General features: G+C 38.1%; 1 protein-coding gene across 2 annotated transcripts in view; it reads left to right on the top strand.

Moving 5' to 3' along the window:
• The window catches only part of AP3B1 (adaptor related protein complex 3 subunit beta 1), a 225,136-nt gene that overhangs the window by 26,015 nt on the left and 186,232 nt on the right, over nt 1-12,889 (top strand). For both annotated transcript variants that reach the window (XR_008627187.1, XM_004613140.2), the window contains exon 3: nt 10,401-10,475. Coding sequence is in view for 1 of the 2 variants with exons in the window: in XM_004613140.2 (XP_004613197.2) it covers nt 10,401-10,475 (75 nt within the window). In the remaining variant the exon portion in view is untranslated. The remainder of the gene's footprint in view (nt 1-10,400; nt 10,476-12,889) is intronic.

Genomic DNA, 12,889 nt, shown 5'->3' with positions numbered 1-12,889 from the left:
ATTGTAATGCAAAACCCAAACAGTTGTTATTAGAGGGGTTCCATTGTCAGATAAAAAAAAATATGCAATTCTTAATTATAAATAATATCTTTGATAAATTAATTTTGCAATTTGTGTTGCTCTTATATATTTACTTGACTTTTTAATGTTCATAATGAAAACTGGCATAATTCCAGTGACTAATGCTGAAAAGTCCTGCTTTTGTCTCACTGGAATTAAATTTATAAAACCAGTTTTGTTATTACAAAAATATGCTTACTTATCACTATCACTGTTGATTTTATTTTCCACTTTTTATATAGTAGGGTAAAAATGATAATCAATTTGCATAATTGCACAATTGAACTCTTCTATTATGATAAAGTTTACAGCAGGTGAGGAAATCATATGTGTAGAATAACATAGCCTCAGGTAGTTTAGGTTTATTGGGTCACTCCCGTTATGGTGCTCCCATTCCTTTGTGTTTATTGGTAGCTTCTTTCTTAGTGTTCTGTTGACTTGTAAATAATGTTTTTCTCTTCTCCTTGAGTCCTTTGCATAGTTTATTCAGAGCAGTGTCCTTTTTGTATGGACACAGGAAGACTTAGCAAATGCTATGCTTTTGTAACCTGGGAGTCATTTGACTCTACATGACCTGGCAGTGTGTAACCTAGGGGCAAGGGCGAGAGAGGAAAAAGGGAGGAGAGAGACGAGAATCCAGGCTGCAGTAGATCCAGAGAGAGGATGGAACTAGAAGTGTGGGAGATGGGAAAGATGGAAGATTGAATAAACGGTAACTAATCAGCAACCAGCTTGGTCCTCGTTCTTCCTTCGCCTGTCCTTGGCCAACGGCTGTCCCTATCTAGCCCATACACAACGGCTTCAGAGCACCGAACTCGGGCGGTGAGACAGCCGCCCTGAGAGCCCTCGAGTGTTCACGCCCTCAGCGTGCTTTAGTTTTTTACAATATGAAAGTTTAAAATCTCCATTCTTTTATTTTTGGGTACTAAATTCCAAGTTTAATTTATGAAAGTTGATTATGAGTATCATATGTTCTGTTAAAAAAGCATATGGGGGGCCAGAGCCATAGCACAGCAGTAGGGCATTTGCCGCACGCGGCTGACCCAGGTTCGATCCCTGGCATCCCATATGGTCTCTCAAGCACCGCCAGGAGTAATTCCTGAGTTCAGAGCCAGGAGTAACCCCTGAGCATCGCTGGGTATGACCCAAAAAGCAAAAAAATAAAAAAATAAAAATAAAAAAGCATATGAATATGAAGGGCTGATTATATCTATAGAATATCTGTAAATTACTTGTTTTTGAATTTTTGGATTATGGTAGTGAAGGGGGAAACCTTATTTTTCGAGATATTTATTTATTTAAGCATGAACAGCACCCATTTTAATGTTATTTTTGTTACAATAACTATATAGTGAGTGTTTCTTTATATTTTTGATTAATTTTTTTTGAGTCAGGGATCACACTTTGCAGTGCTCAGGGATTACTCCTGGCAGGCTAGGGGACCATATGGAGTGCTGGGGATTGAATCGGGGTCTGCTGCATGCAAGGCAGCACCCTATGTGCTGTACTGTCACTCCAGCACTATTCAGTCTATTTTCATTTAATTAAAAAACCTTGGATATATGATTATATCATTCTCCCACATCACCAGTATAACTGAAGCTTGAACCCTGTTCCCCCATTTTTTCCTTTCTCATCTTCCTTTTCTCCTTAATCTTTCTTTCTTTCTTTCTTTCTTTCTTTCTTTCTTTCTTTCTTTCTTTCTTTCTTTCTTTCTTTCTTTCTTTCTTTCTTTCTTTCTTTTTTTCTTTCTTTCTTTCTTTTTCTTTCTTTCTTTCTTTCTTTCTTTCTTTCTTTCTTTCTTTCTTTCTTTCTTTCTTTCTTTCTTTCTTTCTCTCTTTCTCTCTTTCTCTCTTTCTCTCTCTCTTTCTCTCTCTCTTTCTCTCTTTCTTTCCTTCTCCCTTTTTCCCTCTCTCCCTTTCTCCCTCTCTCCCTTTCTCCCTAAACTTTGTGGTCAAAGGTGATCTAGGCACCTCCTCTCTCTCCGTTTACTACATTACATTTCCTCATCGAGTTATCCTATATACCCCAGATTAGTGAGATCATCCTATGTTTGTCTTTCTCCTTCTGGCTTTCTTGGGTCAGCACGATATCTTCCAGTTCCATCCAGTTAGAGCAGATTGCATACTTTCATCATTCTTTGCAGCTGCTTAGTATTCCATTTTGTATATGTATCACATCTTCAGAATCCATTTGTCTTTTGTTGGACACCTGGATTGATTCCGTATCTTAGCTGTTGTACTAAGTACAGGAATGAATAATTGTGTGCATGTGTTCTTTTGAATGAATGTCCTTAGGGCATGGAGGGGCAGTCTTTCATAAGTTTTTCATATGTTAATGTTATTGCTGAACAAATAAAGTCACTAATGACCTGACACTTCTTTGATTGTGATATACATGAATTTTATTTACCACAGTTTAGTGAACTGTTACCAGTCCTCCAACAAGACAGTCCAAATTTCAGCTATCTCCATATAATAACCGAGTAACTAATGTACAAGCATTAACATTGTCCCTTTAGTTCACAACTTACTGTGTAAATAGCTAATGTGCATCATGATCTGTTGCCTATTGGTTTGTTAGTGTTTTGGCCACTGTGTGATCATATTATTCAGTTCATGCAGATAACAGTGCGGATTGTTGTATTCCTTTCTTATTTCTCAGTGAAGGATTCATGTCACAAAACAGAAAGAGTTTTGTCATCAACAATGAAAATGCAGCTCAGCATTGAAAAGTTGGTTACATTGCATGTGAAATGCAGGTAGAATGTGAATGGGATTATAGGGAAATAGCTGACCAGGGGAATCAGGTGGCAGTGTGTTGTTCCAAGAGAATTTATATCCAGCTCATCAACATAAAAGAAGGAGGTGGTTGTGATGAAAATGATGAAGATGTACAAGAAATGATGCTGTCAGAGAAACCTCGCTTTAGAGGCACCTTAGGAGAAATTTGTTTTATATCTTGATAGACCAGATACAGATATTACAGGAGAAATAAACAGTAATTTAAGGCAGAATGAAACATTTACAATTTTCTCTGGTTAGTTTTCTCTGGTTAGTGGGATTGTAAATACTTTTAAATACTTGTACTTTTTTTTAAAAAAAAAATTGAATCACCATGAGATACACAGTCACAAGGTTGTTCATGACTGGATTTCAGTCAATATCTGTCCCTTCACCAGTATACATTTCCCACCACTAATATCCCCAGTTTCCCTCCCATCACCTTCTCCTCATGCTCCCTCCCTTCCCATCCCGGCGCCCCCCCCCCCCCCCCCCCGCCGCTCCCTCACTGTCTCTTTTTTTGAGCATTATGGTTTGCAGTATAGGTATTGAAAAGTTATGTATATCCCTTTATCTATCAGCACTTGATCATTTCCAACTCTCATTGTCATAGTGGTCCTTTCTCTATCCTAACTGCCCTCCCCACGCCTTTCCACTTGTGGCAAGTTTCCATCTGTGGACTAGCCTCCTGGCCCTTGTTTTTACTGTCCTATTAGTCTAATATTATGCTTTTTTATGTCCCATAGATGAGTGCAATTGTCCTATGTGTGTCTGTTCTTTTCACTCGTTTCACTCAGCATAATACTCCCCATGTCCATCCATTTATAAGCAAATTTCATGACTTACTTTTCCAGATGATTGCATAGTATTTCACTGTGTAGATATAGTGCTATACTTAATGACATCTGTTCTTAGCTCTAAGAGTTTTTGTTTTTGCATCCAGATTTTTCTGGATAATTATGGAAGGCTTATATTTTATTTTCTGATATTGTTTTGTTTTGTATTTTTGTTTTACATCCAGTGGTGCTCAGGGCTTAATCCTGGTTCTGAACAGGGGAATGTATGGATGCTGGGATTGAACCCGGGTTTGCCATATGCAGGGCAAATGTCCTACTTGGAGTATATTTCTGTCATTCATTTTTCTTGTCTCTTTGCATCAAATTAAACTCCACTGTGATGTTGAATAGTCAGGATGGTGAAATACTTTGCTATCTTTTTTTCTGATTTTTTATTAGAAATTTTTAATTTTTTAATTTTTTTAATATTTGTGTTGTTTTATTTTTAAGATATAACCTGCAGTATTCATGTTCATACATTCTTATGTATTTAAGTGATACATCCTTATGTATTTAAGTGATACTGGATTATTATCTTTATCCTTGGTGCAACTGGGGTTGAGGTAGGTTCATTCAATGAGTTGTTACTGAAGACATTTTGACTTCTGGTAACGTTACTAAGATTTCTACCCTGTTTTTGCTTTTATGTTTAGTTCTGGAATTTATTTTTCATAGATTTGCAATTCACTTAATTTTCATGTAAGATATGAGGCATAAGCCAAGGTTTTAGTTGTTTCATATTTGTATTGAAAATCTGAGGCTAGAGCGATAGCAGAGCGGGTAGGGCTTTTGCCTTGCACGAGGCCGACCCTGGTTCGATTCCCAGCATCCCATGTGGTCCCCTGAGCACCGCCAGGAGTAATTCCTGAGTGCAAAGCCAGGAGTAACCCCTGTACATCGCCAGGTGTGACCCAAAAAGCCAAAAAAAAAAAAAAAAGAAAATCTGTCTTCACTCTCCTTCATATCAGCCTTCAGTAAAAATTATTTCTGACTCACATCTAAACTCACTTTTCTACTTGAATCACTGATTTCTGTGACTACCATTCAACATACCCCGCTTTTTATTTTTCTTTAAAGAAAAATTATAACTCCTCGATTTTTTTTTTGGGGGGGTGGGGGGAGTCACACCTGGTGATGCTCAGAGGTTACTCCTGACTCTACACTCAGGAATCACTCCTGGCAGTGCTCAGGGGAGCAAGCCAGATGCTGGGAATCAGGCCCAGGTTTGTGCAGAGCAAGTACCCGTAGTATATCCCTGGCCCAACTCCTTTAATCTTTAAAAAGATTCCTTTACTTATTACTTTTTCTTTTCCATGTAAATTTTAGAAGCGGTCTGTCTCTTTCTGTAAAACAATAAAAAGTAACAAACTCTCGATACGGATTTGTAGCGGAATTGCATTAAATTTATAGATCAGTTTTGGGGACTTTGACAGGATTCCATCTCTTTGCTTTGTTTACATCACTAATTTACATGTTCAGTTTCTCTTTCACAGTGTATTTTTATGGGTCGGGGCCCTTCAGCAGTTTTGGGCCTGGGCTGCACTGGGAGACCTCCCTGTGGGCATGAGTTGGTGTGTAGGTCCAGCGCTGCAGTGCTACAGTGTTCTGGCAGTGCTCCCACCCACCCCCAAGCTAGAGTGGCAGTGTTGGGGGTACCATACAGTGCTGAGGATCAGACTGTGGGCCTTGTACAGATAAGGCATGCACTCTGTCTGTTCGAACTATCTCCTGGGCCCAGTATATTATAGTTCTTAGTGCTAAATTTAAAACTCTGGTATTTTCAATACTTTCTTAAAAAAAATCAGTTTTTTTTCTGGGGTGAGGGCTTTAGGCCCTATCCAGTCATGCTCAGGGGTCCCTCTTGGCAGTTTTTGATGGGGGACCATGTTAGGCCAAGGATTGAACTAGGGCTGGCCACATGCAATGCAGGTGCCTTAATCCTGCTACTCCCTCTATGGCTCCACTATAGTAAATTTCAGCTAACATTATTTGCTGATCCCCCAATGTATTAGATATTTTTCGCTTATTTTGCTTGAAATTTTTTTCTGTTAAACACATCTTTTTTCCTTCTTTGCTTTTGTACCATTTTTAATTAGATTAATTCTTGTCATCACAGTTCTGTATGGAAGTGTTTTTCTTTCTTTCTTTCTTTTTTTTTTAACTGTGATTTATATTGCTGCTAATGGTACTTTCATGCATATATCATTCCAGCAGTGTGGAAGCTTTTACAATCATTAAAAACATTTCGTGTTCATTTATGTGTGCATCATTTCCAAACATCTCTTAAGTAGAAGTTAGTTCATTGGAGGTCAGTACAGAGTGTTGTATGTGCTTCAAGATTCCTTGTCTTAGTGTAATTCGTAATATTTAAATATCTCTTTATAATTTGGGCTCATGAGTCCTGAATATGGATTTGTGTCATCCTATATGGTCACAGAATAGTCTGAAATCTTTACTTCCTAGTTAACAGCCTTTACACTTGCTAACATTTTAATCTGTCAGAATTGTAGATGTGCTGTTTATTTTACCATATTACTTTCTAAAGCATATCAGAGTGCTGGCTGTGCACGGCACTCTATCTTTCACAGCTGTAGCTCTATGATTCAGCAGAGAATCTTATCAGCAGTGTCTACCAGCGAGAAACCATATTGATAGTCACAGTTCCTTCTATTATTGTTCTTTGGTAATAACAGACTTATGTAGAACCATGGGGTAATGTTTCCAACATTTTATATATTGGGTAAAGTTAGACAGATGCCAGTACAACGTACTTTAAAATCCCGTGGTCAGTTATTACACCACAGAAGGACTCAAGTTGAAATAGTCATTATTTTTCTTGATATCTCTTAAAAATATATGTCTGAGGTGAATAGTATATGTCCATATTTTATTTTGGCTTGATCAAATATGATGAATTATGAGGAACTTGACTTGCATTGCTTCACGTAATGAACCTGAGTGTGTTTTATGTTTTTTTTTCTTGGGTGGGGCTCATACTCATCTGTAGCAGTGCTCAGGGGCCACTCCTGACTCTCTGTCAGGGATTACTCTTTGTGGAGCTTGTGAGGCCATATGTGATTGGACCCAGGATCCACCCAGGGTCAGCTGTGTGCAAGGCAGATGCCTTATCCTCTACTCTCTCTCCAGTCCTGAGCTTGATTTTTGCTAAAATATCAGTGAGTTCAGTTGACTTTCCATGATTGGAGAAATTGATGGTGAAGGTCTAGATTAATTCACTTGTCATGGAATAAGAAGTAAACATGAACCTTTCTTTGCTAGATAGTTATCCCACTCTCTCAGATTTTTTTTTAAAGCTTTTTGGGTCACACCTGGCGATGCACAGGGGTTACTCCTGGCTCTGCACTCAGGAATTACTCCTGACGGTGCTCAGAGGACCATATGGGATGCTGGGAATCGAACCTGGGTCGGCTGCATGCAAGGCAAACACCCTACCTGCTGTGCTGTCGCTCCAGCCCCTCTCTGAGATGTTTTATTTATTTATTTATTTATTTATTTTTTAAATTTTTTTGCTTTTTGGGTCACACCCAGCGATGCTCAGGGGTTACTCCTGGCTTTGCACTCAGGAATTACTCCTGGTGGTGCTTGGGGGACCATATGGGATGCCGGGGATCGAACCCGGGTCGGCTGCGTGCAAGGCAAACGCCCTACCTGCTGTGCTATCGCTCCGGCCCCTGAGATGTTTTAAATTGATGTAGATGTAATATAGGATACCTATAAAGGCTAAAAGGGAGATGGGATTAAAAGGATTTATATGGTTATAAAGTTTCTATATTTCATCTGACCTGCTATGATACTTAGAGCAGGCTATGAAAAGTTTGATAGATCTTTCTCTTTCTCCCTCAATCTATTAATCCAATCCATCCACTTAATAATCTTTGGATGAAAAACCACTGAAAAAATGCAGATTTATATACTCAGAAAAGTCTACATAAAAATTTTAAAAAATACTAAAAATTTCTCCAGTGGTGGGAATAATGGCGATCAGAACAGACACCACAGGAAATAAGCAGAAACAGGTAACAAAGTTGTAATCCTGAATCTGGCCACGTTAGTAATAACTGAACATGATCTAAAGTCTATAAAGTCCCCAAAAGAGATGGTTTGTTGCATGAAAGTATCAAGACACAGCTGTATGATCTCTAATAGGAGTCCACTCTGAATATAAGCACTTAGATTAAAAATGTAAGCATAGAAAAATATATACCCTGCAAACACTATCCAAAGTATAAAAGAGCAATTCGGCCCCTATGTTTTCTCTTTTTTTTGTTTTTCCTATTTCACACATTCGTTTTTTTAACTTTCGCCCTCACTAGAAGGTTAAACGTCAGTGGGAAAGGATATATGTAGTATTTTATTATGCTGTTTATATATAGTATCCTCAAAGCAAGTATTTCTTGAGTGAATTTAACTGTAGCATTCTTTTCCTTCCTCATCTTTTAATTACCATTTTTTTAAAACAAAGTTGGGGAAGCCTTGGAGAGAGGGTTAAGGAGGACAAGATTTCTGATGTCAGATTATCACTGGATTACTTAAGAAGAAGCCCTAGAGAGCATTTAATTCCTCCCGATTTTGGCAGGTGAGGAAATTGAGAGAGGTATCAAAATCATATAAAGATGTTTAGCTGTAATATCTTGTCAACCTTCTGCAATACCCAGTAGGTTTCATAAATACTCAAATTATGTTAAGGTTATAGGAAATAGAATATGAAAAGACAACTTGTATTAGAGTATTTTAAAGCTGTCATGTGAGAAAATCTGAGAAATTGTTCGCTGGGATCATATTGCTCAAAAGAGTACTTCTAACTTTTAAAATAAATTCCTAAACTCATACCTTTATCTTTTGTTGTTGTTGTAATCCTTTAGATATGGTATGTAATTAACAAGGAATATTTTTTCAAAAAATAATCCTAAAGTTTAAACATTGTGGCTCCTAAATCTAGACTATTGTAAGACAAAGATATTATGGAATGAGAAAGAGGGAAATGGAAATACAGGTGGACATAAAAATGAAATGGGGATATGAAAGATAGCACATAAAATTTTTCCAATAAAGGCATAGGTTAAAAAATTCTAGAGAAAGTTAAGACTGGATGCTAAGTGAGGGCTAGGAATTAGAAAATGACTCTGGCAAGAGAGCTTAAGATTAGAATTTGATGAAACTGTAGATCGATCTGAACTTCAACTTTTTCTTTTATTTTCTGCCCAAGAAATGCAACATAAGTGAGTGCCGCAGAAGTACCTTGGATTCATTACATGGTTCATTTAAAACTAATTTTTGGTTGTTGTGTATTCAGAAACATTTATTCCTGCCAAAATTTTTTGTGCCCCGCCACACTCAGTTATATGACCCATATCAGGTCCTGACTCAGAGTATAAGATGCTGGGTGATAGGTGAGCTAGACACTAGTCAAGATGGAACAGTAGAACTTAGCGTAGTGGAAGAGAATTGGGCTGGTGTGATCGGCTCATGGGCATAGAGGAACCAGAACTTTTCTAATGCGTTAGATTGTTCTCACTGGTTTAAAGCAGTAATCCTTGAAGCATTTTCCAAATTGTGAGGGCATCAGAATATTTAGTGAAATAATTTGGATTCTGGGAAGTTGAGATTTTAAAAATCTTTGAGAACAGCTGACGTGCAAAAGAAGAGTTAGAAGTATTTTAAATTTGTTGGGAGGAGACTGTGATACTAGCCTGTGCGAGACAGGTAGCAGTGAGAAGGGATTCAGAGTGTAAGAAATCACCAAATTACTATGTAGAAATTTTTTATTATAGCTTTTGTTATCTAGGAAAATTTATGGAAAAAAGAATTCTGCCAAGAATGCCACTTTAACATGAAAAATGTTTGGTTACAGACAGCAAATTTGAGGTGATAGAAAGAGCTAATATTCATTTCGAAAGCGGAAACTTAGGACTCTAGTGAAGTGTGAGTTAAGTCTTTGTGGATGAATGAATTTTCAGGCATTTTGGAGATTGTATGTGACCTGACAAGATTGTGTTGTACAGATCTTCGGAGGTGGTGAAAGAAACCTTTGAAAAGTATTGTTGGGCCAGAAAGATAATACAAGGGTTGAGACATCTGCGTTGTATGCAGCTAATGCTGGTTCGAATCCTGGAACCACATATATCCCCTGAGTGCTTCTGGGAGTGACCTCTAGCACAGAAACAGGAGTAAGCCCTGACCGCTGCTGGGTGTGAACCAAATATCCCCCATCGCTGCCCCTTCTCAAAAAAAAAAAAAAAGAAAGAAAGAAAGAAAAATTAATGGTTGAAGAAATAGAAGGTTTTTGAAAAGAAATGAAGAAGAAATAGTGTAATAACATTTACCATACCTCCATTGCAAATGTGTGGTATATATTTAACATAAGAACTTGTAAAATAAAGAACAGTACAAATAATTAAAAGGATTTGCAACCATACAAACCAAAAAGACTATTGTAAATATTTTATTGTATGTTCTGAATTCTATATATTACTTCTTTTTTTATATTACTTCTAGTATGCATTTGAATATACATTTATATTGATACAAAAGAGATTGTTCTTTGTTGCCGCTTGTTGGGATAAGTAAGATGGAGAGTTTAGTTTATTAGTCCCACAGTTTATTTTCTCATTCAATCTTTTTAACTGTATAATATATAATGTTTTGCTTTCAAATACCAATTAAAAAAATTTCTCAGCTCTAATCTGTTTTTATTCTTCAGATGATTGCAAAAGGGAAAAATGCATCTGAACTGTTTCCTGCTGTTGTGAAGAATGTGGCGAGTAAAAATATTGAGGTACTGTTTTGATTCATAATTTCCATGTTTCATTTATAAAGGAATCAGTACTTTTAAGCCATCTTGAGTAGAACATAAAGATAAGAGTTGTTTTTGTTTTGTTTTTTAGTTTTTTTGGCCATGCCTCACAGTGCTCAGGGTTTACTCCTAGCCCTGTGCTCAGGGATTAGTCCTGGCTGGGCTAAGGGACCACGTGGAGTGTTGGGATGGAAACCAGATTGGCCATGTGCAAGGCAGGCACCCTATTCGCTGTACTGTCTCCCAGCCCCAATATTTAACTTTCTTAATATGCTTTGCAACAGTGTCCATAATCTTGAATAGGTAAAATGGAATGAAAAGTTGACAATTCTAGATTTCTTTTTCTGGTATAGAATATGAAAAGTAAAGTTGATATTAATTCTTGACTGGGGAAATAGGTACAGTGGCAGAGCACACATCCCTGATCTGTGTGGTCCTGAGTTCCCGCCCCAGCATGACGTAGGCTTCCATGTGTAACCCCTCTGGCCCCAGAGCACCACTGAGTTTGAACTTGGTGACCTGAGAGCATTGCTGGGCCTGAGCAGCACTGCCTCATGCCACCTAAGCACTCAACTCTCAGGCCTGCATTGTCAGACTGAGCAGAGTTGGGTTTGGCCCTTGTAGACAAATGGGCATTAATTCAGCTTTGTGAAGTGATAACTTGTTGGACATTTCCTTGAGACCAGTTTAGTTGACTTTTTTTGGGGGCCTGGGGGGGCCGTCATACCCGGCAATGCACAGGGGTTACTCCTGGTTCTGTACTGAGGAATAACTCTTGGCGATACTTGGGGGAATGCTGGGGATCAAATCCGGGTTGGCTGCATGCAAGGCAAATGCCCTACCCGCTGTACTATTGCTCCAGCCCTCCTAGAGGCCAATTTATTTGAAATTCTGCTCTAGGGACTTAACGTAATGTAACTTCCAGTATGTCCAGTGACAGACTAAAGGGCCTGCAGTATCATGGCAGGGCTTGCAACCAAGTGTTCGGGCCCCAAATCATAATGTGCTCCCTCTGGAGTCTTATCCTGAGTCTGGTATGCCCTCCCTCAGTGCAGAAGGTGAAGCAGAAGGCAGGAGGGAGTGAGAGCCTTCACTTCCTCGTCCCTCTCTGGGCTCTGTCCATGGAGTCTGAGACAGGAATTTAATGAGCTTTGAGGCAACGGTTAGTATTGAGTCAAGCTACTAATTGCTTTTAGTAGATGATAATAGAAAAATAGTAGTAGTCAGTGTGGAAATCACTGGAATGAGCAAATAGAGTTGTAGAGTTCAGTAAAGGGAATGAGAGATAGATATAAGCAAATGACTTGCCTTAGAATAGAACGCAAAGTGGCAATGACTGGATGAAATCGTGGAGTCTCTGCTTCAGCTGATGCTGGATAATAAGTGGCTGATGATACGTAGAGAGTTTTTCAAAGGCTGTGTTCACACATGTAAGAAGTGACATCTGCCCGAGAATAAAAATGTTAGCATATCTGCTTCATATTTGGCCATTTCTAGCAACTGGAAGCCTCAAGGACCATGCCTGACCCTTTTTTTTGAGACTTGGAAGTTTGGGAGGAGGGCCAGCCTTTATTGAAGAATATTTTTCTTATTTTTCTTATTTTTGTCTGGGTTTTCCATTTTGTCTTTTTTCTTACAGGATTGTTTCAGTAGTTATAGAATTCTGGCTTAGTAATTTTTGTTTATTTCAGCACTTCAAAAATGCTCTAGACTCATCTGTCTCCTATATTTTCTTAAGTAAAGTTCCTGTTAATTGGTATTCTAGTTTCCTTGTGTACATTTTTCTCTTGATGCTTTTGTATTCATTCTTCAACTTTCAGTCAGAGTGAGCTTCTGTGTTTATTTGACTCAGTGCTTGTTGAGCATCTTAGTTCAGTAAATTTCTGTCTTTAATTAGAATTAGGAAACTTTAGGTTACTACTTATTAAGATAATTTTTATCCTCTTTTCTTTTCTCCTGGTATCAAAATTACACGTGTCCTATCGTGTAATAGTAATCAGTTAAGCTTCGTAGTTATCTTTGTGTGATATTATCAGTTAAGCTTTGTTGTTATCTTTAGATTTTTGGGGTGTCCTTTGTTATTTATAATTCAGGCAATTCATCATTTTAGTTAAGTACATTTGGGGGAAGTTTTATTTCAGATTGTAATTTTATTTCCATTTCATAGTTTCAGTTTGTTCCTTATGTTTTGCTATATCATGTTATTTTATTTTGCTGTGTTAGTTTTGGTGGATTCCCAGGATTCTCAGTCAGTCAACCATGAGTGGCTCAATGTAAGAATCTGGGGATTTGCTGCTTCTTGGGCCCCACAGTACCAGTGGTTACCTGGTCACCATGGTTGTGCTTTGGGGCCTCCAGGGTCACACTCCACAGTACTTTGGGATGATGTAATGCTG

This window comes from Sorex araneus, chromosome 1 (assembly GCF_027595985.1).
Source record: "Sorex araneus isolate mSorAra2 chromosome 1, mSorAra2.pri, whole genome shotgun sequence".
In the NCBI taxonomy this organism is placed as follows: domain Eukaryota; kingdom Metazoa; phylum Chordata; class Mammalia; order Eulipotyphla; family Soricidae; genus Sorex; species Sorex araneus.
Note: the sequence above shows the minus strand (reverse complement) of the source record. Positions and strands in the feature narration are given on the sequence as shown.